The 26,764-nt window shown below is 42.0% G+C and overlaps 3 protein-coding genes across 3 annotated transcripts; 2 read left to right on the top strand and 1 right to left on the bottom strand.

The window, feature by feature from the left end:
• The first annotated feature begins 348 nt into the window (after positions 1-348).
• Positions 349-12,957, top strand: cap1 (CAP, adenylate cyclase-associated protein 1 (yeast)). The gene is made up of 13 exons (XM_079232001.1): positions 349-438; positions 4,693-4,800; positions 5,133-5,233; positions 6,048-6,125; positions 7,298-7,441; positions 8,280-8,365; positions 9,022-9,127; positions 9,646-9,826; positions 10,052-10,224; positions 10,378-10,501; positions 11,207-11,289; positions 11,417-11,560; positions 11,708-12,957. The coding sequence occupies exons 2-13, from the start codon at positions 4,695-4,697 to the stop codon at positions 11,789-11,791; spliced, it is 1,410 nt and encodes a 469-aa protein (XP_079088127.1). The 5' UTR covers positions 349-438; positions 4,693-4,694; the 3' UTR covers positions 11,792-12,957.
• On the bottom strand, positions 12,958-19,684 carry ppt1 (palmitoyl-protein thioesterase 1 (ceroid-lipofuscinosis, neuronal 1, infantile)). Its single transcript, XM_079232003.1, has 10 exons — positions 19,656-19,684; positions 18,487-18,609; positions 17,221-17,330; positions 16,110-16,237; positions 15,455-15,525; positions 14,781-14,883; positions 14,606-14,696; positions 13,813-13,911; positions 13,639-13,710; positions 12,958-13,379 (listed from the first exon to the last, which is right to left on the bottom strand). Exons 2-10 carry the CDS (start codon positions 18,599-18,601, stop codon positions 13,257-13,259), a joined length of 912 nt encoding a protein of 303 aa, XP_079088129.1. The 5' UTR covers positions 18,602-18,609; positions 19,656-19,684; the 3' UTR covers positions 12,958-13,256.
• A 395-nt stretch (positions 19,685-20,079) lies between these two features.
• rragcb (Ras-related GTP binding Cb) lies at positions 20,080-24,103 on the top strand. Its single transcript, XM_079232191.1, has 7 exons — positions 20,080-20,273; positions 21,311-21,514; positions 21,624-21,823; positions 22,381-22,495; positions 22,594-22,736; positions 22,831-22,979; positions 23,708-24,103. The coding sequence occupies exons 1-7, from the start codon at positions 20,094-20,096 to the stop codon at positions 23,845-23,847; spliced, it is 1,131 nt and encodes a 376-aa protein (XP_079088317.1). The 5' UTR covers positions 20,080-20,093; the 3' UTR covers positions 23,848-24,103.
• Positions 24,104-26,764: the final 2,661 nt, after the last annotated feature.

The raw sequence follows: 26,764 nt of genomic DNA, 5'->3' as shown, positions 1-26,764 counted from the left end.
GCCCAGCAGACGTGTGCAACCAAGATGCTCCCTCCAGTAATTATGCAAACAGCACGTGCCTGAAGATGGATATTCAGTATTTATGAGATAATTTTGTCTTTCTTTTTGAGGCACTTTTTTTTAAAGGAAAATTAAGACCACAATGACACATATCACATATCTGCTTATCCTTCTGCCATAGCACGAGGAAGGAAAGCGGCTGTTACATCTTTTTTTCCTCTTTCTAACATAGCTGCCCTCTGCCTCTCGCGCTCCTTATATGGGAAAGGAATTAGTTGCGCGAACAAGGGCGGAAACGCGGCGCGGTGACAGCTGGGTAAATTTACTGACATACAGGAAGGAAAAAAAAAAGAGACGAAGCCCAGTCGTCTACTCTACAAGCCCGCGAGCTCCCACGGTGACATAAACGACCAAATCACTGCTCGACCACTTTAGTAGGTAAGTGTCGTGCAGGTGTCGCGATGTGGGGTTTTATTGGCTTCGCTAAAGCGTGAAAAAATAAACGAAAAGGACAAAACAGCGCGCGCCGACGCGTCATTCTCACCGCTGCAGTGAACCATTCAGAAATAATGTATTAAAGTCGGTGTGATGCTAACACACCCTGCTAGCCTTTACATATAGTTACATGTTTGAATATATGCGTGTCCGGTCCGTTAACTTCTTCTTTCAGTGTTAAGAGACGTCTGAAACTTCTTCTTTTTTCTGCAGACTTACAATAGCTGACACAGGGAGGGGTGTGTGTGTGTGTGTGTGTGGTGTGGGGTGGTGGGGGGGAATCCAGGAAATGCCGAAAGAAGACGGCAGACCCTCCACAACAGGGACGGTGAAATAACTAGGTTAATATAATCCATTTACATGCTTAACTCCGATTAAGGCTGATGTCTTCGTCGAATAAAAACCGTCACGTATGTCAACGGTCGTTCGGCGTTCCCGTTGTGGCCGTTGGTGTTGTGACACATTGTGTGAGCCGCGCAGAATGGTTCCTCATCGATGAAGCAACGGTCTACAGCAAGATAGCGTTATTTAGGGGAAACGTGTGTTTTACTAAAGCTGTCAGACGGTGTCCTCGGCCTCTCCTTCACGACAGAAGGCTTGACCTGTAGGTTTTGTTCGCGGTGTGTCGGCTAGCGGGTTACACTTGCCCGGGAAACGGAATTCCGCACAACACCCACCCGGCTCCGCTGCAGCTAGCTAGCTAGCGTTAGCCGAGCTAGCGTCCAGGGCCGTCTGATTGGGGAAACACAGTGATCTCATTAACATCAGCGGCTTTGAACATTATTTGTTGGCGCCCTGAGACCAAAGTAGGACTGTTTAGGGAAGGTTGGAGCTCACCGGCGGTGTTTTGATCCTCTTTTCTGTGGATAAGTAGACATTAACTGTGTTTTTTGCTTTATACCATGCAAATGATCAGAGGAGGCTACACGCACACACTCTTTATGCCTGAACGTCTGGCCCCCAGGCAGAGACATCCTCACACAGGCCTAACCTACTTCACTGCTTCGTTCAGAACATTTGTGCCATATGGCTACAAAAAGTAGGTCTATGAATACAGTTGACAGGGTTTTTACATGTTGGAGGAAGACCAGCAAGAGATATATTGCAAAATAAGTGTGTGTATATACATATATCTCTCACACACACACACACGCGCATGCATGCATCTCCAGAGCTCTACATGTCTGAAAGGATGAATTCAAACTTCGTTTGGCCAGTTTGTAAAAGGTAGCACACGCCCTTCTGCAAAACAAACTTACAGAGCTGTACTTCGCTTATCTATTATTACTTTGTAAGCTTATGCACGTCTAACCCATTTTCACTTTAAAAGGCTGCCTTACTTTTGCACTCCTCCTCTGAAGTTGCAGTGAAGCCCCAGTTTTGTCTTTTTTATATAGCGCTTGAATCTGAGGAAAATGTGATGAAAGGCATGATTCCCTGGCTCAAGTCATTGCTACATTGGCCCTTCAGTCTCTGGAAAGTTGTTGCTACTTTCTTGACTGTGTAGTTCGAAGGTCAGCACTTTGCTTGAACATATGCAGTCAGAGCACTTTTGAACAGGTTTTCCACCCGTTAAACTGAACTGGGTAAAGTCTGTTAGTGTCATTATAAACAGTTTGTCATATGCAGTACATGTTTTGTCCATTTTAGGTGCTTGTTTTTTACTCTCAGAGCCTACACCTTTCGGGCAACTCCCTTCCTGTATTGCTTGTGAGTCATATCTCAGCTGAGACAAGGAAATATAACTGATACCTGCAGCTATACCGTTTATACTGTAGTGGCCCTGAACATTTAGGTCAAGGGTAGTAATGTTGTGTGTCCTGCAAAGATCTAGTTTGAGCTCAACGCCTTGTGGAGAAGTTAATTACAACATTGTCTGAATGAATGCAGCAGAAAAAGAGAAGTTGAGACTTTTAGGAACTGACTGACTCATCTGCGAGTAGTACTTTGACTCATGCTTAGAGAAGTGCTTTGCTACATCATGAGTGATTTGGTCTCGTTTTTTAAATGTGGCACGGTATCGCTGCCTCTCCTGCACTCAACATTTTGGTGTATTGTATGATAATGCAGTTAAAAAAAAAACAATTTCCATAACCTTATTTGGGAAGGAAACATGTTTTTTTTTCTACAAAAACATATTGTCTAAACAAAAGAAGCACATAAATATATGATCAAGTAAAACGTGTCAGATTTTAAAGCAGGAACTATCTTAAAGAGTACGAACTGTATGAACTTGAGTAGACATTTTGCTGCCAACAATATTGACATTGTACTCAGCCCTACCTTTTTTTTATGTACCCAAATAAATTGGCAAGTAATTTCTGTAACTACAACGCCTTACCCTCTTGTATTACAACCAGGAAAGAGGCTCCAGCTTCGTCATCGATCACAGCCAAAACGTTAAGCGCTCTTTCGGTCACTAGATATCTAAAGCGTCAGTTCAGTCCCTCGGTAGAGAAAGTGACATTGTAGCGGCAGGTTTACTTGCGTCGGACTCATTAGTAAGAGTGGTCTGTGCATCAATTCACTGTCAGCCAGGTGTAAGTACCTGAGGCTGGAGGCACTCAGTCACACAGGTGAAGGCAGCGTCGGGTTTCAGCCGTCTTGTGTAATGTTAGCTTTTCTCATTTGGTGTATGTGTAGGATTATGCTTGGATTGACGTTGGTTAATCATGTACTCAAAGGGGTGAGGGTGATCAGATTGCATGTTGGCACACATTCCCACTGTTTGGTTTATCACAATGATTGTGGTTGTTCTGCAAGTGCCTCCTTAGTTTGGACTTTAGCAACTAGCTTTTTGTTTATGATAATGTTGTGAAGCATCTGCAAATGCCTTAGTTGGGATAACAGGCCAGGACTGCACTCTGCAGAGAGTCTGCAGTGACTTGTAATGATCGACATACCTCAGCACGTCCTGACCTGCTTATCAACACACCCTTTCGTATTTTTTGTCGTTACTCAACCACTCTAAAGGTGGAATGTGACTTTCTGGCATTTTTAGCCCAAGGGTTTCATGAACAGGTTTATGGCGTACACCGCAAACACTCTGCGACCAAGGGTCTGCAAAATGGCAAATTCACATGTTTTGTAGATCTTATTAAATAAAATACCTTTGCTGTCAGTTTTCGAAATTGAGGGTTCAAGATGATTTAACAGGATAGAAAAGCAGACAGTTCTGCCACTTAAAACTATTTTTGTAGCATATATTGGATGATTTGACCTTTTCAGACCTATAAAAAGTTGTCTGAAGATATCTGGTCAAAAGCTATGAGACCGATGCAGCTGCAACAATTAGTCGAGCAAGCAGTGACGTTGTTTTGTTACTGGAGAGAAAAATCTCAATCTGCCATCAGTGGACACATCTAACAGTGCGACGTAATATCACTGTTTAGGAGTGACGACCCGATGCTTCACAATGTTTCTCTCCAGAGATGTCAGCTTTTATCTGGAACAGCCTGGCGCCATGTTGCAGGTAGTTTTACACGTAGCCTCGTAGGACTAAATCAACCAAAGGAAGAGCCAGGAGCCAGAGCACAGCTGTCTGTTATCCTACCAAAGTAGCTCATTGTTAATTGTAGTATTTGCCTTTTACCTTTTTTGTCCCAGGAGTAATTCAGTCCCCAATTAGAGGACTACTAGGAGAGAAAGTACCACTATGTCTTGATGATTTAAAAATAAACACTGGGACACATACAAAAAGCAGCTTGCAGGTAACGATGCTGCTATTGCAAAAAGATCAATGGGTTTGAATGACCTCTGGCTGCTTTATGGTGTGACCATGAACCAGTAAACCTTCTAGCGCCTGCTTCGTTACTCAAATGCCCCCTCTCTCTCTTACTTCACTGATCTATACACACATATGCTATACAATGTGTTTTGAACTTATTCACTGGGAGCCTTGATCAATATATAGATGCAGTCTGTCTCTGAACTCGCCTGTTGCACTACTGGCAGGTTGCCCTCACTCCGGGGAACTAAAATCAGTTCATCAATACATGGGCCGCCTAACGTTGTTTATTTCTTCCCATGGAGCCAACATGAAAACTATTTTTGGTTCAGTAAATATCTGCCAGTGAGCCTGGTTCAGGCAAGCCGCTAACGTACGGGCTGAGACGTCTACCGAAGACGGAGTAGTTATTTTACTATCCAAATACATATTTGAACTTAAAAATATTTATTTCCCGACCTCCTTCACAGGTATGGCTGACTTGGCGGGTCTGGTGCAGCGGCTGGAGGTGGCGGTGGGTCGCCTGGAGTCCATGTCAGGACCTGGAGGCAGCAGTGGAGATTCTGCTGGGGGAGGAGGTAAATGATCAACTATCATTGTTGTGTGATTTATTCCACTTATCATGAATACGATGTCTGCTGAATGTGTCTGAGTGAGATGTAATGGAGCATTAGTCCGATAAATCAAATGCATCTAGAGTCCAAAGCTGAGCCTAAAAGGAGTTTGAAGGCTTTTTTTTTTTCTTCCTTTCTTCCAGTTTATATGATCAGATAAACTTGTTCATGCAACTCTCGCATTAGTGCAGCCTCAGCCTCCTTTTTTTTAAAAATTGTATTTTAACCCGTTTTAAATTGTCTTTTACAGTTTTGTGGTCTTTCAAATTTTTGTATGCCTCTTTTCTTTTCTGTAGCTGTATCAGTGTTCGTGGAGGCCTTTGACGAGATTGTCAACGGCCCCGTGGCTCAGTACGTCTCCCTCAGCGAGAAAATCGGGGGCGACGTCAAGACTCATGTAAGTGGCAGTTTAAAAGTGACTGTTAGGCCCGAACATGCTGGGTGATTCTCTCATTGGCAGCTCTAACCCGCATGTTCATAGCTGCCATTAGAATACGGCTCCACATGCGTCTCAAGTGTCCACTCAAGTATCCACAAATAAACTTAATAAACATAATTTCCGTTTGCCAAGACCAAATGTGTTGTTGTTCTGTCACCGGTGGTTGATGGCAGGCGTAATATCCTACATATTGGTCAATTTGGGTCTATTTTTTACTTTCATAAATACACCAGGCTAATGTCCACCGGCAGTACCAGAGGACCGCCCTACTGCCAACACAACACGTTCAGCTGGGGATGCGGGCGATGTGTGTGTGTATATAATGGGCAGAACACAGGAACAACAAATCTACTCACTATGAAGCTATACAACTATATATTAAGCTTTTTTTGTCTAGTTTTACTGTGAAATGTCAGCATGAGTCTGAGTGATCTGATCTCGATGGGCGCATGAACATCTGTAATTGGAGCTCTGACACGGCACCAAATACATTTGTAAATTTCCCCGTTGCGGGACTAGTAAAGTATTATTTTATCAAATTACACATATCTTAGATTACTGCTGACGACGATTTCCCCAAAGAATAGGATTTTTTTATTTTTTACAAAACTTAACGGGACTCGAATATTGAATGTCGGTCATTCGTTTGTGTTGCTTACTTTGTAATTGTTGGTTTAAAAAAAAAAAAGGTCATAAGCATGCAAGGACCCCAGGATGACCGTTTGTTCTCAATTTGAGTTCTGACATTATGAACCTCTCTCTTCTCTTCCAGGCAGACATGATGAAGCTGGCGTTCTCCAGTCAGAGACAACTCCTCGTAACCGCCTCGTCCTCCCAGAAGCCCTCTGATGTGAGTTAAACACACTCTGTAATTGCTCGGTCGCTTAATTGTTGTTGTTAACTAAACGCCATTGATTAATCAATTTCATCAATTTGAATAATTAACTATGCTCGTCTCTTAGCCTGTTGCCCCTTCACTCGTTTCTCTGTCATGGTGTTTCTCCTTGTTTCCTGCCAGAAACCTCAAAGTCAGGGAAGAGTTTGATGGATCTCAGTCTTTCTTAGATATTATTAAACTCGACAGAGGTGATTTTGCTCTTCTTTGTAAAGGCCAAAACTCTTTTCGCTGCCTGCGCCTTTTTGATTTTGGCAGTTGAGCTGCTTCCTTCTGTAGAGCAAAAATAGGGTTAGAACCCGCAATTGTGGCTATTTCTTACATTTAAAATTCTGCTGATTTACTGTTGAATATTTCAGCTAGATTTATGCAAAGGGTTAACAGGAGCCCTGCCAGAGATGTGTGGACTTGTTCCTTTGGTAGCACCCCTAGATGGATGTTTTGTTCGTGATCAGGCGGTATCGCACTTAAATGATGTTCTCTTCGGTAATGCAGTCTTTAATCTACAGTTGTATAGGCGCAGAGGAAGCACAGGTCCATTGAGTATAGAATAGTTCTTTACTTTTTAGGATTATATCCGAGACAAATGTAATTGTTTTTCCATCTCTGAGTAACAGCACTAAGTTAACACTTATTTAATAAAAAGAAGAAAAATAATCGAATGTGTCTTTTACTAGTCACTAAGATACTAGAAACATAACTGTCAAGTGATGCAGTGTAAGTGGTACAGTATTGTAGACAGACGTGAGTCAACAAGAAGTGAGTTGTATTATTTATTAGACTTCATTCCTAACCAGATGTCATGCCCTGCTTAAGTAACCTTATGTTGAAGGAGGAACAGTAGTTTCAGGCGGAATGATTGTGTCGATCAATGCTCAATGTGGGTTTTCTGAAAAGTAGAATACTTAGCCTTCAATCTCAGAAACTTGTTGGGTAAAATAAAAGCAACCTAGAGTCGACCAATCAGTTATTTTGTATTTGAGCATTTAATTTGTAACCAGTTAATGAACACAAAAGCTCACCGGACTGAAAGAAAACTGTTTCCTGACTCTAAAAAGATAGAACATGCATACATAAGTGAGTTATCATTTTAACCGTGAACCTTTTGTGTTGTGTCTCCCGTTCAGGCCGGTTTGACGGCTCTCCTGCAGCCGGTGTCCAAAGCCATCCAGCAGGTGCAGGGGTTCCGCGAGCAGCACCGCACCTCGCCACAGTTCAACCACCTCTCGGCCGTGTCCGAGAGCGTGCCGGCCCTCGGATGGGTCGCCATGGTGAGACTGGGGATGGTATTGGTTAATGGGTAGGAAGGGGAGTTTTTATTTTTTATTTTTTTTAGTGTGTGTGTGTGTTACAGAAAGTGGGTGTGGGTGGGCAGAGAAATGAGTGTATAATGGTCGGAAACAAGTCGCCCTTTGATTCTGTCATGTCTGCTGAGCGACAGTTTCTTGGCTGAAACGTGCCGAAACAGAGCTTCACTGTTACAGTTGAGATGTTTAACTCTTTGTTGTTTTTGATTCTTGTGAATAATACATCAGGTTTTCAAATACACATAATTGATGCATTCATTCTTTGGAGTTGAGAAGATAAATACCGCTCTTGTCTGTATGCTGAACATGAAACTCGACCCAGCAGCTGGTTAGCTTAGCATAAAGACTGTATACACAGGGAAACGGCTAGCCTGACTGTCCATTGGGAACAGAAGCTCCTGACCAGCAACTATAGTTCACATACTACATCTTGTATGTATAATTCAGACGCAGGACAAAGCATAAAATAAACTCTTTTGTTGCTTTCACAGAGCCAAGCGTGTTGTTTCCCCTCTGCTTTCAGTCTTCATGCTAAGCCAACAGGCCTTTTGCTGTAGCTTCATGTTTAGCGTGCAGACTTCTGTACTTGTTCCAATTCTTTTCAAAACCTATTGAAGAACGAAAATTAGCATATTTGTTGCATATTGTTTTTTTATTTGTAAGCTTTACTTTTTGTGATCCAGTCCATTCAAAGATCATCATCTCACACTCACAATTATATTTCCCAAACAGTCAAGCATTTAATTAAATCTCAGTTTAGACATGGATGCATTTGTGTTTACCTTTTTGTTTTGTGTCCCAGGCTCCTAAACCATGCCCCTATGTTAAAGAGATGCAGGATGCTGCCATGTTCTACACCAACCGTGTGCTCAAGGATTTCAAGGAAAAGTAAGTAAAGCTATATTACGGTCTGCAGTTAAGCTGGCCACGCGTTCATTTTAAATGGTCTCCTTCTACCATTTCTTTTCATTATTATTTTCTTATATTGTAATACTAAAGTAGTCAGATTAACTTCTATATGCAGCCAAGCAACATGCTCAACCATCTGTCTTCCATCTATCCTTCCTCCCGGCCCTTTTTAAAAATATATATTTTTAGTTCAGTTCTAAAGTGTCAGTGCTGACTCAGGCTTCCGCCAGACTTCCTGTGTTTTGACCTGAATTTAAAGCTCTTGATTTTGAGTTAGTCGAGTTAGAACGCAGACGTTAATGAGACTAAAATCATCTAGTTTATGCTGAGCAGTGACGCAAACAGTTTTTATTCAAATGTGTCCGTGAGCTCTCTACGGAGTCGAATGCTGACTGAAAATACAAGGATCAAAAGTTCATACCGTGTAAGATCTGGACTTGGTGGTTCATGTGGGTTAGAAAATGTTCTATTTTAAGTAGTTAATCTCTAGTTTTGTGTGTGTGGAGGTTCTCATGCATTGTTTTCCTGTGGGACACAGAACCGTGAAAAGGAGCAAGATAATTGCTTGAGGGGTAGAAAGAGACAAAGTAAAGTGATGACATTTTGAATCGTCCGTTTCCATCTCTTCCTCACAGGGACAAGACGCATTTGGACTGGGTGAAGGCCTACGTCTCCATCTGGACTGAGCTGCAAAACTACATCAAAAAGCACCACACCACCGGGCTGACCTGGAGCAAGAGCGTGAGTCTCACAAGATAAATGCTCTCAAGAGAAAACGTTTAAACAATGAGACCATATTCATCAAGCTACTTACTCCCACTGACAGTGAAGTGTAAGAGCAACCTTTTAAAAACAGCTGTAAGGTTCTCTGATGATTAATCACACATGTTCTTGGCCAGGAGAGCCAGTTGACCCTTTTTTTTTTAAGTCCCGCCCCTCTTCGCTCTGTGCTCCAGTAAGAGTTGAGCACCTCGGTCAACTTTCCCCTTTCCTGTTATACTTGTCTGTGTTTCGTCTGTTCAACGGTAACGTTGCCACGGAAGTCACATCCAGTAACTACTCGTAACCAACTACGAGTATTTTTCAGCCGTATAACCATTAATAGCATTTATTATGTTTCCGAGGGGAACAAGTGCAGAGTCTTTACTGATTTCTGTGATACCCGGTTATGATTTCTTTCAATTGCTACTTGTCAGTTGAATCTATGCGGTCATTGGACGGCATCAGTTGCAGCTGTCCTGACGCTCTGTCCTCCTCAGGGTCCCGTAGCTTCAGCCTCTGCAGCTCCCCCCACGGCCCCTGGTGGATGTCCTCCCCCACCTCCCCCTGGACCTCCTCCTCCTCCCATGGACCTGAGCGCATCGTCTGGCGGCGGTGGCGCCGATGAGAGCCGTAACGCTTTGTTCGCCTCCATCAACAAGGGAACGAACGTCACCAGTGGTAGGTGACGCGCATCAAAGGTGTTAAGTAATTTAAGTCTAGTGTGGAGTTGGAGGTAATGCATTTCCTTTTGTATTTGTGACGTATAAATGGATTTATTTGCTCTTCACGACTGTGCAGCTCAGAAACCAAATATTACCGACCAGTTCATAACTGAGGATTTAGAGACGTGTCATACTGGAGGACTTGCTTCCCTTAGTTCCCTTCTTTTCTTGACATGTTAAGGCCTGAAGCATGTGAGCGACGACCAGAAGACCCACAAGAATCCCACACTGAGGACGGCCGCTCCCATACGTAGCGGACCAAAACCGTTCGCCTCCCCCACCCCCCGCCCTGCTGCGTCGGCCGTTACGAAACTGCCCCCCGTGTTTGAGCTGGACGGAAAGAAATGGAAAGTGGTAAGTTGTTGGTTCACTCTCGCTTAAAAGGAATGGATTGATTTGTTTATGCAGCAGGCTGTCAGACCACCAGAAGTACCTTTCAATTGTTTTTTAATAGCTAGCCTTTTGTAGTAACTTAATCTCTCTTTTTGTTTTTTTTGCCGTCTGCAGGAGAACCAAGAGGATGCGCAGAACCTGGTGATCGAAAAAACTGAGCTGAAACAAGTGGTTTATGCTTACAAGTGTAACAAGAGCACCCTGCATGTCAAGAACAAAATCAACTCCATCACTATCGGTAAGAACAAAACCGTGTGTTGGATGTTTGCAGGTGCTGAACCTCACTGGTCCGAATCTTCTGAGGTTTTAGATAAATGAATCTGCATAGAAATCCTAGAGACGTGACTTCGTCACTGACAGTAATCGGTAAACTAATTCAGGGATAGTTGTCTCTACATCCAGTGGTACATTGCAAACATGGCTGATCCTGCATTCAAAGCATAAAACCTGACTCGTAGCCTGCAGCATATACTCCAAATACCCAAATGGACATAATAATAATAATGATGGGAGTGATAAAATCCACAGTGGTTATTTTATTCCTGCAACACTGACATCTCTCATAAGAGATATTTGTACTGCGTTGGAAATGTGTACATTTTTAACAAAAACAGTGCAGCTGATTTGGTGCAGCTAATTTGGATTATAAAATATATAATATTTATATTTTGTGTAATTCAGAATATCTTTTTTATAAATACTTTAATTTGCGGTTAAAGTAATTGTTTGAACATGAATAATACAATTACATTTCTCAATATTGTTTAATAATTATTAAAGATGTGAACAGTATAATAATTTAAAAAAACAAAGGCGTAACCAACTGCACATCTTTTGAATGGCTTTGTTTCTTCAGAAGCATTTGTCAACCTGCTCATTTAGAACGGGTCCCATTTCTTTGCCCAGACTGACCTCTAAATATGCGTTTGTTTCTCTCCATCAGACAACTGTAAGAAACTGGGCCTGGTGTTTGATGACGTCGTCGGCATTGTAGAGATAATCAACTGCAGGGACGTCAAGATCCAGGTGCGTTGCAAGTGCTGTTTAATTTTTTTGCTGATGCGGTCTCATGATGAGCGCCCCCCTCTGTGTTCATGTAGTAGTGCACTGCAGCTTCTCTTACAGCAGCTCCTGTGTGACTCTTTGTGTCCAGGTCCTGGGTAAGGTCCCCACCATCTCCATCAACAAGACCGACGGCTGCCACGTCTACCTGAGCAAAGACTCACTGAGCTGCGAGATCGTCAGCGCCAAGAGCTCAGAGATGAACGTCCTGGTGCCCGACAAAGACGGAGAGTTTGTGAGTATCCTTTCAGGAGGGAAATTGGACAAATGATTGAAACGATTTTTGGAGCGTTGTTTGAAAAGTGTAGAGTCTCTCCAGCCGTATCCTTGATGTAGCAGATAAAACGTGGATTTCAACGTGCCTTCTCTCCCATCTCTTTAGACGGAGCTCCCTGTTCCTGAGCAGTTCAAGACCGTCTGGGACGGCAAGAAGCTCGTTACCACGTCAACTGAGATTGCCGGATAGACGTGGGCAGCATATGAAATGGCACCCGTCTTCGATACATCCCAACACCCTTCTTTTGCAAACGCCTTTCCTCGACTGATCGACCGCCCCCACCAGCTCACTTTTACACTGTAGACTTGAGATTTGAACCTCATGCGTTATACCTCCCGCCCTTCCTTTTTATCAGCCAATCACAGCTTAAGTTGTCCCCTTCCATCAGCCAATGAGAGGACTGCTCACTTTTATCTGCAGCTAAATCCTCCAGCCAATCAGCAGGGAGCGGCTTGGCATTCAAATAGTTTTTTTTTCCTGTGAGCCAGAGAGCACTTTTAAAAGAAAAACATTCATGAGTTTCGCCATAGCTGGGATGCTCTGTACGATGTTTCGTATCTATCTGGATGATGCTAAGCTCAATTTAACACGTTGAATAGCTAACATGAGAACCGACATATTGATTCCTCTGCAAGCCAATCAGGCTCTACTATCGGGATGCTATCGTTTCTCCTCTTCCTGGTCAGGGGGCGCTGGTCGGTTTCTGTTCCACTTAATGCAATCTACTGGTGAAGCACTTGTCAAACAAAGAGGATAATGGCATCCATATCACCTCCGCTGATGTTGAATATAATAATATTATCATTCATAGTGGATAATAATATGAAAATAAATGAATGCATAAAAGACAGCACATAAATATGAGTAAAAACAAGCTGTGTGCACATCATGAAACTCCATCTAGATGACGTTGGAACAGTTAGAATAGCAGGAAGCTGATCATTCCATGTGCTTTTCCTTTAACCCGCACATAGGACATTCCCGAGTATTACAAAAAAACATTCCATATAAAGGAGGCATGTAAGAAAATGTTTGCGATAAAGAGCAAAGAGATGTTGATACAATGTGGGAGAGACTGAAGGCCAGAAGCACGGTTAAAAGCTTCACTGCGGTCTCTAGATTGGATAAATCTGCTCGAATCATCTCTATAGACATTAACAATTACTGAATAGTCTTAAAATATTAGTCGTCTACGTGTCTCCACTCGCTCATGTCGACTCTGGTTATCTTCAGCTCTTGAAGTTCTTTGCAGAATTTTCTTTTGTTTCTTTTTACCTCTTACATTTCTTTTTTTTGGGTCCAAAAATCAGAATTATGCTCATTAGTACTGGAGACATCATTAAATAATGTTGCAATAAAAATTGTGTTTGTCTTTATTGGATTAAAATGTAATGTGTACAGAGGCATTTAACTGATTTACATTGGAACAAAAGAATTTATTAAAGTCTCAATTCAACATGTCTGACAGTAGAATACAAGTTAGCTGCTAAAGTTACATCACAAAACAACAACATGCTACAAGTGATCAGTGCAAAAGGAATGAATCATGTGCTTTCTGCAGCCCTGCTCAGGTTCTTGAGCTTTTTTATTGACAGCATTATGTTGTTCCTGAAGCCGAGTAGTAGTTTAAGTCTGATACTATATTTACTGAGTTTTAGTGCAAATAAGGCAGCAGGTTTGCATTGAACCACTCTCTGGTGAACTGCAGGTGGTCTCCTTCGCTTGACAGAAACACCAGCTTTCCGGCTCCGTCCATCTTTGCCAGGCCCAGGCGGTCCTGCGGGTGGAGACATTCAGGTTAAGTGCTCAGAAACATTGCAGCATGAAGGCAGAGCTAGTGTGATGTATACATTAATGCATATAAATCATTACTCTAATGAGTCGTGTTGCTTTTTGAACTTAAAGTAATTGTTTTGACCTGCATTAGCGCACTTTTCCACTAGTACTGCTACTTTGACATAAGTGAAATATTTGAGTCGTACTTCCTCACGCTGTCAGCGGCATTTATTTCCTCATGAGCCAATAAACACGGTTACCTCTTTGTAGAGAGCGCTCTCCTGGAGCGTTTCAGTCTCTTTGGCCTGGCCGCTTTTCAGGAAGCCGAACCACTGCAGCGAAAACAGAAATGACGAAGCGGTTTGTGATGCAGCTTTCTTGTATTCAGTGAAACGGTCCTATAGAGTAGATCATTTAGAGTGTGTGTTCAGTACCTCTGTATCGACGGGATCCACGACCGAGTCCTGCAGGAACTTGACCATGACGAACTTTTCCAGCAGCTGAAGATTCTTCCTGTAAGTCTCATTTATGACCTTTAATACAATTTTAAAAAGTTAAATGTTACTACTTTTTTTTTTAAATTAGAAACATGATTATGGCCATCTAGATTCAGATATACCCCAAGGTGTTTGGGGTATATGGAGGTGTTTTTCTTTTTTTAAAGTTACGTAGTAAACTGACACAAGACGGACAAAACTGTTCTAGTGAACTTTAGTCTGCGTTCCTAAACTTAATCTGGAAACATGTCCGCCGTTTTGAGCACGTTGTTTGAGGTTAAGAAAATGTGAGGCAAAAACTTAGACAATTGTTTTTCTTTGTCTTCCATTATAACTTCTCTTTGTTTCAACAGCGTACAGTTGGTAGTTCAGCTTACTTCAGAATTTTAAGGCAATTGGTTTCCAAAACGATAACATTTTCTTATTAGTACTGCTTACTTAATATAACTCAGATATTTAAGTTGTCTGAATTGATTATTTACTGTCAACATAGTTCACGATTTTAAGTTAACTTCACTGAGATCCTGAAGTTGTCTGAATTGACATTTTATAGTTAACCAAATTAATAATTTTTATTTAACTATACACATTTTTACTGCAATTATATGAGTTGCCTAAACAGTTATTTTCAGCTTTAACACCTTTTAAAATAATGAGCTACTTTAATTAGAAATTTCGATCGGTTTCCTGACTGTTTTCAAGTTAAGTCGATGTATTACAGTGTACTGACCCTCTCCTGGTTGATGTCGGCCAGGAAGAGGCTGTGCTTCTTGTACAGGTCGTCGTTTAAGGGGTCGTGCCAGTACTGGGCCTGCACCAGGCTGGGGACCACAAACACAACATCCAGTCAGCCACTAAACGCATCGGATAAATAATCGTTCAGAGAAAGAGGGGAAGAGACGCACTGTTTCTGAACCATGTCGGTGTAAGCTCCACTGTTCAGAGCTTTGCGTATCATGTCGCAGATGTGGGAGCTCTCTCCGGGACACCTGGGCAGCCCGTACACTCCTGAGGATTAAAAAAAAACACACACACAGTATTTGTCAAGACAGTTTGTAATGATGAGTCGTAATCACACTAAGTGTATTGCCAACAAAGTCCAATGAAAAGAGCAGAACTATCTCCATTCCACTCTCTTCATGCGATGCTTTGTGTCTGTGGCCCTCAGAACCAAATCCATTTGATCCAAGTGAAGATGAAAAATCTTTAAAAACTTGTCAGATATACAGTTTTATTTATATATGTATATATATTTGTATATATATATATATATATATATTTTTTTTTAAGCACACAAAAAAAAACTTAAACAATTGGGCAGTGTAGTTTTTTCAAAAATGTGATTCAAATTAGAGTAAACAGTGCATTGGCCGGGGACTATTTTCAACCGCGGATTAATACACATTATGGTGCTCGAGTAGTGAGTATTCACGGCAGCAGGACGGTGTATGTGGAATGAGAAAAAACCCGACAGTGCCCACATTCATGATGATGATGAAGGAACATGTCATCCAGTGCAACAGTGAGGCTCATTGATGCGGTTTTAATCGGTGGCGTTTCGGTTCCCCCATAACGGTACCTTGGTGCTGGCCCCCGACGGAGATCAGGTTTTTCATTGGTGGAGAGGGACAGCGCTGAGCCACGGCTCTCCTGTGGGGGAGAGAGGAAGCAGGGAGGATCAACACAAGCTTCTCATTCCTGTCCGGAGACGTTCAATGGACAACATGCTCACTAGAGGTCACTACAGAAAAAAGAACAAGGGCCAAGTTAAAAACAATTGTTTCTTTTGAAGGCCATCCACTACACTGTGTTTAAAGGACTCAGAAGTACATTTAGTGAGCGAATGAACACCTTTAGTTGTGGTTTTTAGATTTAGTATCTGATGTCGGTCATGTGTCTTGTTTCATTTGCCATTTTTTGGTGTTTGTTCTTTGTAATTTGTCTCTTGTCTGCTGTGTACTGTGACTTTTGTCTGTTGTCTGTATCAGTCTGACTTTTTGGTGACAAATGAGTTTCCCCACTGGGGATTAATGAAGTTTTTCAAATAAAAAATGCCTCAGAATGAAGCTCAACAGTTCATATCACGCTGTCCTCTGAGACATTGGTATTTCTTTTTTTCACGTTTTTCATTCACTCAGAAAACCAGGGGAAACTACACAAACACAGAATTTGTCCAATGTTCTCCCACGTGCACATAACGACACCACTCAGTGTCGTGCCCAGTAGTTACATACAGGAACTGTGCGCCCTGGGAGAAGCCCATGGCGTTGTAGCCTCCCTTCAACTCCGGGTCCCGGGCCAGCTGGCTGCACACCGCGGACACCTGCTCATTCACGTCCATGAAAAAGCCATTTTCCGTGTCCTGCAGGAGGACAAACATGAAAAGCTCAAAGCATGACGGGCAGATTAAAAGAAGTAAAAACGAGCACGGGGCCTCGAGGAGAGCTGGGGAGATAAAGTCGAGGGATCAAAGCAGAGTCCCGCTGGCTCGCTATGAATATTACTGCTGAGAAATGACAGTTGGAGTTGTAAAAGAGCGACGACTCCTGATGTAACTTGTGCCACCGGCGCTGCAAATATCACAGAACAGGAATCCTCACACGTCATGTGGATGTTTCAATCACGGCTGCTGGTATTGTGTGACTGCTCAGTTCACGAGCGCCGTGTGTGTGTGTGTGTGTGTGTGTGTGTGTGTGTGTGTGTGTGTGTGTGTGTGTGTGTGTGTGTGTGTGTGTGTGTGTGTGTGTGTGTGTGTGTGTGTGATGGAAGAGGAGAATGGCAGGGAATTAATTAATGTACCTTTACAGAAATTAAATATTTTTTGTTGTTACATTTTAAGTAGTTGCCTTTTCGCTCGAGAGACATTCAAAAATCAATTATGTCAGAGTATATCATGTGCTCTGTATTTAATATGCCATGGGGGTTTAGTTCTGTGTGTCACGTGGGGCAAAAACTCAGGAGGAGACAACAGGGGTCCAGGTAAGGCAAAATCAAAACGTACTTTACTTAACAAAGTCGCAAAACAACACTAGAAAACGTACGGATAGACGATGACACATGCAGGAAGATAAACGGAGACGATCCTGCCGCTCACAAGGGAAAGACAAACTAAATAAATACACAAGGGAAGACAAGGAGACACAGGTGGAAACAATGAGGGCGGGGCTTTACAATCACACAGGGGGAGGAGTCTGGAACGAGAACAGGTGAAGGGAATAAGCAATCAGGGAACACTGGGAAGACACACAAACATTTTAAAATAGAGCAGATCCTACTTTCTCCAGCAACGTAACCATTTTGGGATTAACAGTGGACACAAAGTTAACTGGGTAAGTGTACGAGTACCTGAACGACATTCTTCCCGATCATCAGCGAGAGCACGTAAACGCCAGAGATCTCCTCCTCGATCATCTTCTTTATCGCCCCCATGCTGAGCGGGTTGCAACAGCTGTCGCCTGGTGGACACACCAATATTTACTTTGATTATCGTTTAAACATTTCGCTGAACTTGACTCGCTTCACAATGCTGATGTGCAGTATGTGGAACATGTGGTGCGTTTAAATCCAACAAATGTGCAGACAACGCCTGATGTCTTCATCTGGGCCTCAGCGCTTCAGTTGTATAAACGTACATAAAATGAGCCAAATTGTTGCACTATGACATGTCATTATACCATGTAGGGGGGTGGGTACTGTTTTTGAATCATTGTTTGTGTTTTGTCTTTTTATTGACAGAAAGAAAACTCAGAACAACGGCAGCTTTATCGAAGAAGGGCGTGCATAAACACAGGCTCTTTTTTCTGAAGTGCATGGCTGACATTAACATCTCTCAACATATAAAACACAGACACCAGGGCCCCGTTCCTCCTACCTGGCTTACTGAGCTAGCCGGATAATTTTCAGGATAAGATGACGCATGTCAGGCTTTTCCGTTCCAGAAAGCAAGTTTGGAAAAATCCCCATAGCAACACATCCAGATCCTTTAACCTGCTCCAGTGCAGGCTAACTGAAATTCACTGGATAAGCTGACCACTCCCACGCATGCACAGACTGGATCACAGACTGGATCACAGACTGGATCACAGCCTTGCGCTTTTTTGCGAGTGGTACATGTTTGTACAGTGTCGGCGATGCGGAGAACATCGGGAAAGCCGCTGCATGGCGCGCTGTTCTTAAGTTTATTTAGCGCTTAAGAAACTTATGGATGTGTCGAAAGCACTCACAATTATATGACAGTGTTAATAGTACACCACGCATATCATTATTGTAGAAAATGATTAAGGTGGACTCGTGATAAGAATACAGAGAATCACACACAATTTCTTTTCACTGCTTCAATTGATTGCATTTCTGATTATGAATAATACATGCATCCTGATCCGCCCATACACCTATTCAACAAACTTTCCCCGACCAGTATGCAATTAAAATGAGCACCCTCCCAGTTACGAGTGTAACGTGTGCGTTATATAGTGCAGAAAGTGTGATCAGTTAAACGGGTGAAATAAATAGTTATAGTCTTCAGAAGTTTTCATTAGATTACTCCCTTGAGATGACATGTAATGGCTTTTCTTTTGTCCCAGTAGAAGGACGGGCCGCGCGGTCACTCACCCATCCCATGCCACAGCACCAGTGGTACGGTCCCATTGTTGGCGTTATAAACTGGGTTGCCAGCAACCAGCAGCACCGGAGCAGCCAGGAGGAAACACAGGAGGGCCGCTGCCATCCTGGATCCTGAAACAAACGCACAGGGGGGGGGTCAAAGTGTGCTTTTTGTTTTTTATCAAGACATACAGACTCTGCAAGACTTGAGCCATCACAGATTAATTTAACCCTGGTGGTTTATGGTCCATTTTCATGTATTCAAACTTTAAAATCCAGTGGCATATTATAAACACTGGGTTCAATTTAATGTATTTGTGTACACAGATTATCTTACTTATATTACTACCTTTTTATAAAATATATCAAATCCCACACATGCATTAAATTATATTTTGGAAATATCTCTATGAATACAGACGAACACTAAGTACCATTATTTAATCAGTGTGGTGTACACGGTTTACTTCATACGACAGTGCTGTAAACAGTTTTAGTTCTTTAATATACATCTTTAATTATTTTTCGCTGTATCTGCATTGCTGTCCTTGTGCTGCTGCAACAACTGAATTCCCCCTGTGGAGATCAATTGAAGTTGAACTTATTAAATTATCCTATCAAACAATATTCAATAAAAATACAAATTAAAATATTTTTGATTTTAGTTGAATGCGTCATTCTTTTTATCAAGCATTTAATGATAAATAGGCTTGTGTGTGCAGTTTCTGTCCAGCTTGTTCCTTGTATTGGTCTCTGTCTTTCCTAATAGTACAGATCAACATAAAGTTGGATCAATAAAATAACAATGGCCTCAGAAGGCTGAAACAGTCACGTGAAAAAAAAGAGACTAAGCTGAATCACTTCCGGATTTCGACAACACTTTCACGTCATCATGACTGTACAGAGACACAACAACAAGGCTGAAAACAATTATTACACAAAAATAGTGCGAAGACAAAGATCAGAGAGTCACGGGGACGATAGCGTGAACACTCGACTAACACGACTGATCAAGGAAGGGGACGTGGAAGGAATCAATAACTAATCAAACATGCAGTCTCAGATTCGTGCTCTGGATAATGTTAAAATATAACTAATATTCAGAAAGTAGACACATGCAGTCTAATTAATGTTTAAAATCAGGATACCGGTAACGTTGAATGTCCCAAACCACTCACTGTTTGTGTTCTTCCTGCTTCTGTTTGTCGGTTTGTCACATGACTGCGCTTTGGGCCGACAGCCAATCAGATTCAAGAGGCGGACCCGTCTGACGAGGAAGGAGGAACTCGCCTTGTTGTAGTCGCTTAACTTGCTAATCCTGCTTGTTTGCTGGTCTGAAATAATGCTTTCACGGCATTGTGGTTAGTTCACCTCTGCGTATCTTTTACCTTGAACCCCGTGCGGACACGTTGCGGCATCACGTGGACTTTTAACATATTAACAACGCGTCTACAGCTGCGAGCTAAGTAGCTAGCCATGCTAGCTCCTGGTGAAAAGAAACAACATTGCTGTGGGGATTATCTAGACACTTAAGAGAAAAGTCAACAAAAACAACAACCCGGAAGGCTTCAAAGGAGAGTGTGACTACATAACAGAGACGGTAGTTAAAGGGAAGGATGTCAATTCCGTACGAGGAGCCCGCGTTAGCGGAGAGTTACGATGCCGTGGGGTCATTTCCTAAAAGTTTCGGCTACGGAGTGGAGGAGTCAGACATGGAGGAGAGCTCAGCATCAGCTGACAAGCCGAGGATCCTGCTGATGGGACTGAGGCGGAGCGGGAAGTCTTCTATTCAGAAGGTAAACTGCCTAAAACACACTAGCAGCACGAAGGTAGCTCAGTCACAGCACTGGGAGGTGCATGAATACAATGTACAGCTGGTTGTTTGTTTGTTTAGGAGCCTGCCTTTTAAATCTGGTCGGTGTAATGTCAGTGATTTCATAGTCATCGTAGGAATGAGGGTAGTGGTGTGGTAATGTGCACAACCAGCAGTCCAGATGTGTACTAATGTCCATTAAGATTCACAGATCCAGTTCTCCAACTACACAACATGCCATGTAGAGAATGAAATGCTGAGAGGTGCTTTCTAATATTGTAATCTGCCTTCATTGATATTACCAGGGGGGGTAAACATTGGACACACTTCTCAGTATGTCCTGATGAAGTTCCACTGAAACCAAAATTAAAACCAAGATGACAGTGAAATGGAATCCACACCTTTACCGCAGGGCGGTTGCATTAGTGTTGCTTGTTACTTGATAAGCTGGCGACTGACTGCAATCGTGACCAAAAGACAGCAGACGTTGTCAACATGTCTCTTTCCAGTTCCTACATGAAACTGCTCACAACAAGGTCTGCGGATTATATTCAGTAACCACGTCATTATTTCTGGAAAGAGGCATTATATAATTTATTTCTGGGGCGCTTTGAGTGCTACATAGTCACCAATGACATCAATATGGTTGATATCTCCCAACACTCTTCAATTCATAAGTGGCGCAAGAGGGAGAATACTTTTATTTTTTATTTTGGGGAGAACTGTTCTGGTTAAGAAAGAGGAAAAATATGTGTGTGGGGAGGGGGGAGACTTCATGGACGGACGGACAGACATGAAACAGCCTCCCCATAGTTCACATGTCGAAGTGTCCTTGAGCGAGACACTTAACCCTAAATTGCTCCCCGGGCGCTTCACTAGGGGCAGCCCACTGCTCCTTGAAATACTAAGGATGGGTCAAATGCAGAAAATACATTTCTCCACTGTGGGACTAATAAGGGATTATTCTTCTATTCTAGCAATGGTGGAGCGAGACAATAATCCTCCCGCTCCTCTGACCAGGTTGTTTTCCACAAGATGTCCCCCAATGAAACGCTGTTTCTCGAGAGCACCAACAAAATCTACAAGGACGACATCTCCAGCACCTCCTTCGTCAACTTCCAGATCTGGGACTTTCCTGGCCAGGTGGACTTCTTCGACCCCTCCTTTGACAGCGAGATGATCTTCAACGGGACCGGCGCTTTGATCTTTGTCATCGATGCTCAGGTAGGACGACGTTAATTCAACCTCAAGAAGACGACTGTGATTATTATTATGATTTTTAAAGGTTTCCTGTGTGAGATGAATCAACACGGAACTTTTCTCTTCTCGTTAGGATGACTACGTCGAGGCCCTCGGCCGGTTACATGTCACCGTGTCCAGAGCCTACAGAGTGAATCCAGACATCAACTTCGAGGTGTTCATACATAAAGTAGACGGCCTGTCAGACGACCACAAAATCGAGACGCAAAGGGATATCCACCAGAGAGCCAACGACGATCTGGCAGACGCCAGCCTGGAGAAGCTCCACCTCAGGTGAGCCTCTGACAGGTCTGCACAGGTCGGACGCCTGAGCTGCGAGATGTAGGTGCAGATCACTCCTTTGTACTCGAACGTCGTTCTCTACTCAGGCTGACATCACTCCACTTCATCTTTAGATAGATTATAGTTATTTGATGCTGTGTTAATGCTTTGAATATTGTATAGGGAACCTTTTAAAGCTGCACTTATCAATGTTTTTTATTATTATGTTAATCGTCTGTGAAAACTGTGTAATGAGAGATGTTACTCGTTGTTATTAATAACCAACTCCTCGTTTTCCTTCGCTCTATGACAACTTTCAGATGAACTCCAATATTGTATAACTCCTACATACAATTCAAGTTGTTTTTACGGCTGTCTTTAGTCTAATCTTATGTATTTTTAGGAAGTCTACTGTCGCGGTCAGACATTTCAGGCGTAGTGTTGGGTTTCTATTCTCTCACTGTGACACTGTTCGATTGGTGTATTGCTTCGTCTTGCCACGGCTTGTTTGCCGACACTGCGTCTTTTTGTGGCGTCCTAACTCTCCTCTCCCGCTCCTCCCCCCTCAGCTTCTACCTAACCAGCATCTACGACCACTCCATCTTCGAGGCCTTCAGTAAAGTCGTCCAGAAGCTCATTCCTCAGTTGCCGACGCTGGAGAACCTTTTGAACATTTTCATATCGGTATGTTCATGTTCGTTAAATCGAATAAATAGTCTCTAAAGTGTGTCCTTTTTTTTTTTTGGTACCGACTCTTTTTACCGTCTCTCCGTGTTTTGCAGCACTCTGGGATCGAGAAAGCCTTCCTGTTCGACGTCGTCAGCAAGATTTACATCGCCACAGACAGCTCTCCTGTGGACATGCAGTCCTACGAACTCTGCTGCGACATGATCGACGTCGTCATCGACGTCTCCTGCATTTACGGGTGAGACGGGTCGCATTGGTTTGGAGCGTTGCCAGCAATCGCGTCCTTTTTAGTTGAGAGGCTTAACGGCGCCTCTCTGTCTTCTCCTCGGCAGGCTGATGGAGGACGGCAGCGGCTGCGCCTACGACAAGGAGTCCATGGCCATCATCAAGCTCAACAACACCACGGTGCTTTATTTGAAGGAGGTCACAAAGTTCCTGGCTCTCGTCTGCATCCTCAGAGAGGAGAGCTTTGAGAGGAAAGGTGGGTAGTTTTCTAAACAGTGGACCGGGGGTTTGATGACGCAGGACGTCATACATGTGGGATTGAAATTCTCTGACGTGCATCCTGACGGCAATCGATCAACCAAATGCTCTGAAAAAAGAAGAAAGGATTGCGGTATCGCAGGACTTAAATAAACCTATAACCGGCCCGAATGCTACCACCTTACTGCTCGCCCGTCTGGACGCTTCGGAGGGACGGGCTGTCAGTGTTGACTGCGTTTTCTTTTTTTGGGGAGCTAGGCCTGCTAGCTGCTTTTCATTGAAAAGGATCATTTACAAACTCCAGCTCACTTTGCTGCTTTTTTCCAACGTTACTAACCCAAAGCTTTGAATTTCAATAGAGCCGACATCAGTGTTGTTATTAGCATGTACTTATGCTTAGTTTGATGTTTTTCAAGTACAGCACTAGTAGAAATGTGAGGTATTTTACTTGAGTGTATTATTTTATGCTGCTTTATACTTTGTATATTGTACTTTTTACTTCACTACAATTATTTTACAGTTGCTAACTACTACAATTTGTGATTTTACAAACAAAGCATATGATGAATTTAGAAAATATGCTGTATTATTATTGATTAACTACAACAGTGAAGCGTATTTACACATTTCTGTCGATATCAAACTTTTGAAACACTCTTATCATGGTTTTGCCGTTGTGTGGACGGGGATCCTTACGAAAATGACTTCTTTGTCCTCCTTTTGCAGGTCTGATCGAGTACAACTTCCACTGTTTCCGGAAAGCCATCCACGAAGTGTTTGAAGTTGGCATCCAACAATACGCCCGCGCCCCCAGAAACCACCCGATGGGCCTAAAGTACGGCGCTCTGAATGGAAACGCTGTCTGAAGGGCAGGCGGCCTAAAGTAGTTCTTCAACCTACCCGGAGAGCGACACACACGCACACGCACACGCACACGCACGCACACACACGCACACGCACGCACGCACACACACACGCACGTACGTTGCCTGACTGTGTGCAACTGAATGTGAATCAGTTAAAAACTGATGAACTGAGCTTACGCCAAAAAAAAGAAAAAATAGTGGTTCCTTCTTTCTGCACATTTATCGGTATTGAAATGTCAGCTGTGTTTATGTTATTGGCCAGTTAGTTTTGTGCACTCTGCAACTAAATATATATATATATATATATATATATATATATATATATATATATATATATATATATATATATATATATATATATATATATATATATATATATATATGAATGAATGAATGAGTCTTCTGATCCAGTTTAAGCACTTATCGTCAATATGAACAAAAAGCTGAGTTTCCACAGACTAAAATGAACTTCTTTCATGTTCCTGCTCATTAAAGTTGAAGTATCGCGCGCTGTACGCGGCTCTAATAGCCAGTATGAGAAAAGAATGCACAGTGTTTGTTCTACTGTGTGTTTTCTGTTGATAATGAATCATGTGACCAGCGGCCGGAGCTCTGCTCAGGATCCCCGTCAGACCAGTACTGTGCCAGTTCCACCATTAGAGCCTTGGTTTAATAACAGCACGTTGGTCTTAATGGAGTCCGGACATAACGGATGACGCTGCTTCGCCACGTCTGCCACGCTCGACTTTTTGTTGCTCGCTTTGACCAAATTCACTCCACAGGGATTCAGTTTGTAGCGGTTTGTTTTTTTGCTTTTGGGTACAGGCCTTGGATATTTGTAATTATTGTACATAATTCTTTAATAAAATATGTTTCTTATTTTTCTGTATCACAGTTATGAATTTATTTTGCTCCATAATTAGTTTCTCAATTTAAGAAAGTTGTTATAAGATAACGTGTCATAGTTTTGAGTAAAAAAAGAAAGAAAATATTTTGTATATTTCCATATGTGTATATACTTGGTCATATACTTGGAGATATTGTTGTTAAATATGATCTTTATTATTTATTACTGCTTTATTTCTGCCAATTAAAATGTATTATCTCATAACCATTAAATATTGTAATAATTATATTTCCTTATTAAGTGAAAGTATCTTATGTGTGCTACAAAGAATTGAGGAAAACTAAAGAGATTCTAAATTAGTTAAATGAGGAAATGTGTCTCATAGTCATTAGTTTGACTCAGTATCTCATACAAAGTAATTTGTATGGCACTATGTCACAATTATGAGATACAAAATCATTTCAAAAGTGATAGTTTCTCATAAGGTATGCATGTGGGTAATGATTACAAAAGCATTTTCTGAGACGAGGTTAGATAAAAGTCATCACCTGCTTATATCACATGATGCAAACCCGTCTGGTGATTATATAATTTCCGAAAGATTCCTAATAACAAATATTTTTAAGGCTTTCTCATAATTATGAGTTATTTATTTCATTATGAGTGAAAACATTTTCTCATGACTGTCAATATAATGAGAAATAAATAGCCTCATTATTACCATGCAAGTTTATAAATCTACACAAAGCACCAACATTTTACATTATGATGTGTTTTATCCTCACATAATGTGCCATATTATGTTGAAAGGGCATAATTATGGCATAATATTAGCAACTCAAAACCATTACTTAATTTCCTCACTGTCTCATAATTATGACAACACACTTATAAATAGTAGCATAACTGGCTTCCATAATATGGACAGGTTTAAAGAGACTAAAATGAATCAACACACTAAGTTTAATATTGTAATAATAAAAGTGATGTTGTATGATAAAATAATCTATCTCTGTGTTTTAGCACCGACCACTCACGGTTGAATTGTAGTAACAGGTTTGACCAGCAGGTGGCAGCATATTTACATTTAAGTGTGTGACACGTCAGGAGGTCACAGGAAAGCTTCCCCCTTTCTCAAGTTGTGTTATAATTCCAATAAATCAATAGTTTCCGCAAGTCCTTGACCATGAGCTCCATGAGATCTAACAGGTCATCAACTGCTCCTGAGAATCAGCCTCAAAGCGCCACACATGTGACTGAAGAGGCGTCATCACTTCCCGAGTGTGGACTCCCTGACTTAATGGGTAGTGGCAGGACGGGCCCACAGCTGAAGCCTCTAATCGTCCCCAGACCTCCTGCTCACCGCTGTGGAAAATAGAGGTCAATGAGAGAGAAGATTACATCTTACTTACTTTTTTTTGGGTATTTATTTATTTTTCCGGGGCTCTGCAGTTTTGCCCCTCACCGCAGAAAAGTTCATGTAGCCGAGAAGACTTGAGAGTGAAAGACGATACAGAAAGTGTGGAGGGTTTTAGAGCTGCTTGCTCAGCATCCTCATCCCTGTGATGGCTGCTATGCAGGAAACATATGTTAAACCCCCTGTTCAGCCTGCATAAGCTACTAATACATTGTTTATAACTTGTACACATAATGGAGATGTACATTTGGAAGACTACAAAACTAGGAGTATTTATGTATTAATTTATTATATTATCATCCTGTCAAACTTCTATTTTTCAAGATTTTTATGTGCGTATAAACAGCTTGATCATGTTTATAACGTCTATAAACAGTCAGTAAATAATGTATTACACGTATACACTTGATAAGTGCTCTATAACACACTGTAAGATTCGATGTGTGTAAAGTGTAATCAATCATTCACCAGCAGCAAGTTATATTTGTTGATGAATACATTAATAAACATGTCAAAAACTACATGACATTGTATGTTTTAAAGCATTTATCACGTGTATGGCTGATGATGATTAATACATCGGAGTGGGGCTGTTGGTAGTTCATTAAGTGAAGGAAACATTTTAAAACTTCACTTTCAAAGTCCCCAAATTA

Source organism: Taurulus bubalis (assembly GCF_910589615.1).
Source record: "Taurulus bubalis genome assembly, chromosome: 16".
Classification (NCBI taxonomy): domain Eukaryota; kingdom Metazoa; phylum Chordata; class Actinopteri; order Perciformes; family Cottidae; genus Taurulus; species Taurulus bubalis.
The sequence above is the reverse complement of the archived record's forward strand: the minus strand, read 5'-3'. Positions and strand labels throughout refer to the sequence as shown.

Bases quoted from the DNA above. Each gene is read 5' to 3' on its own strand.
- cap1 (XM_079232001.1), top strand. From the start codon at position 4,695: ATGGCTGACTTGGCGGGTCTGGTGCAGCGGCTGGAGGTGGCGGTGGGT. The intron at 9,128-9,645 runs GTGAGTCTCACA...TGTCCTCCTCAG, and splicing joins GGCTGACCTGGAGCAAGAGC to GGTCCCGTAGCTTCAGCCTC. The intron at 11,561-11,707 runs GTGAGTATCCTT...CCATCTCTTTAG, and splicing joins CCGACAAAGACGGAGAGTTT to ACGGAGCTCCCTGTTCCTGA.
- ppt1 (XM_079232003.1), bottom strand. From the start codon at position 18,601: ATGGCAGCGGCCCTCCTGTGTTTCCTCCTGGCTGCTCCGGTGCTGCTG. The intron at 16,238-17,220 runs GTACTCGTACAC...GTCCTCCTGCAG, and splicing joins TCGGGAAGAATGTCGTTCAG to GACACGGAAAATGGCTTTTT. The intron at 13,912-14,605 runs GTCAGTACACTG...ATTGTATTAAAG, and splicing joins CCGACATCAACCAGGAGAGG to GTCATAAATGAGACTTACAG.
- rragcb (XM_079232191.1), top strand. From the start codon at position 20,094: ATGTCAATTCCGTACGAGGAGCCCGCGTTAGCGGAGAGTTACGATGCC. The intron at 20,274-21,310 runs GTAAACTGCCTA...TCCTCTGACCAG, and splicing joins GGAAGTCTTCTATTCAGAAG to GTTGTTTTCCACAAGATGTC. The intron at 21,824-22,380 runs GTGAGCCTCTGA...CTCCCCCCTCAG, and splicing joins CTGGAGAAGCTCCACCTCAG to CTTCTACCTAACCAGCATCT.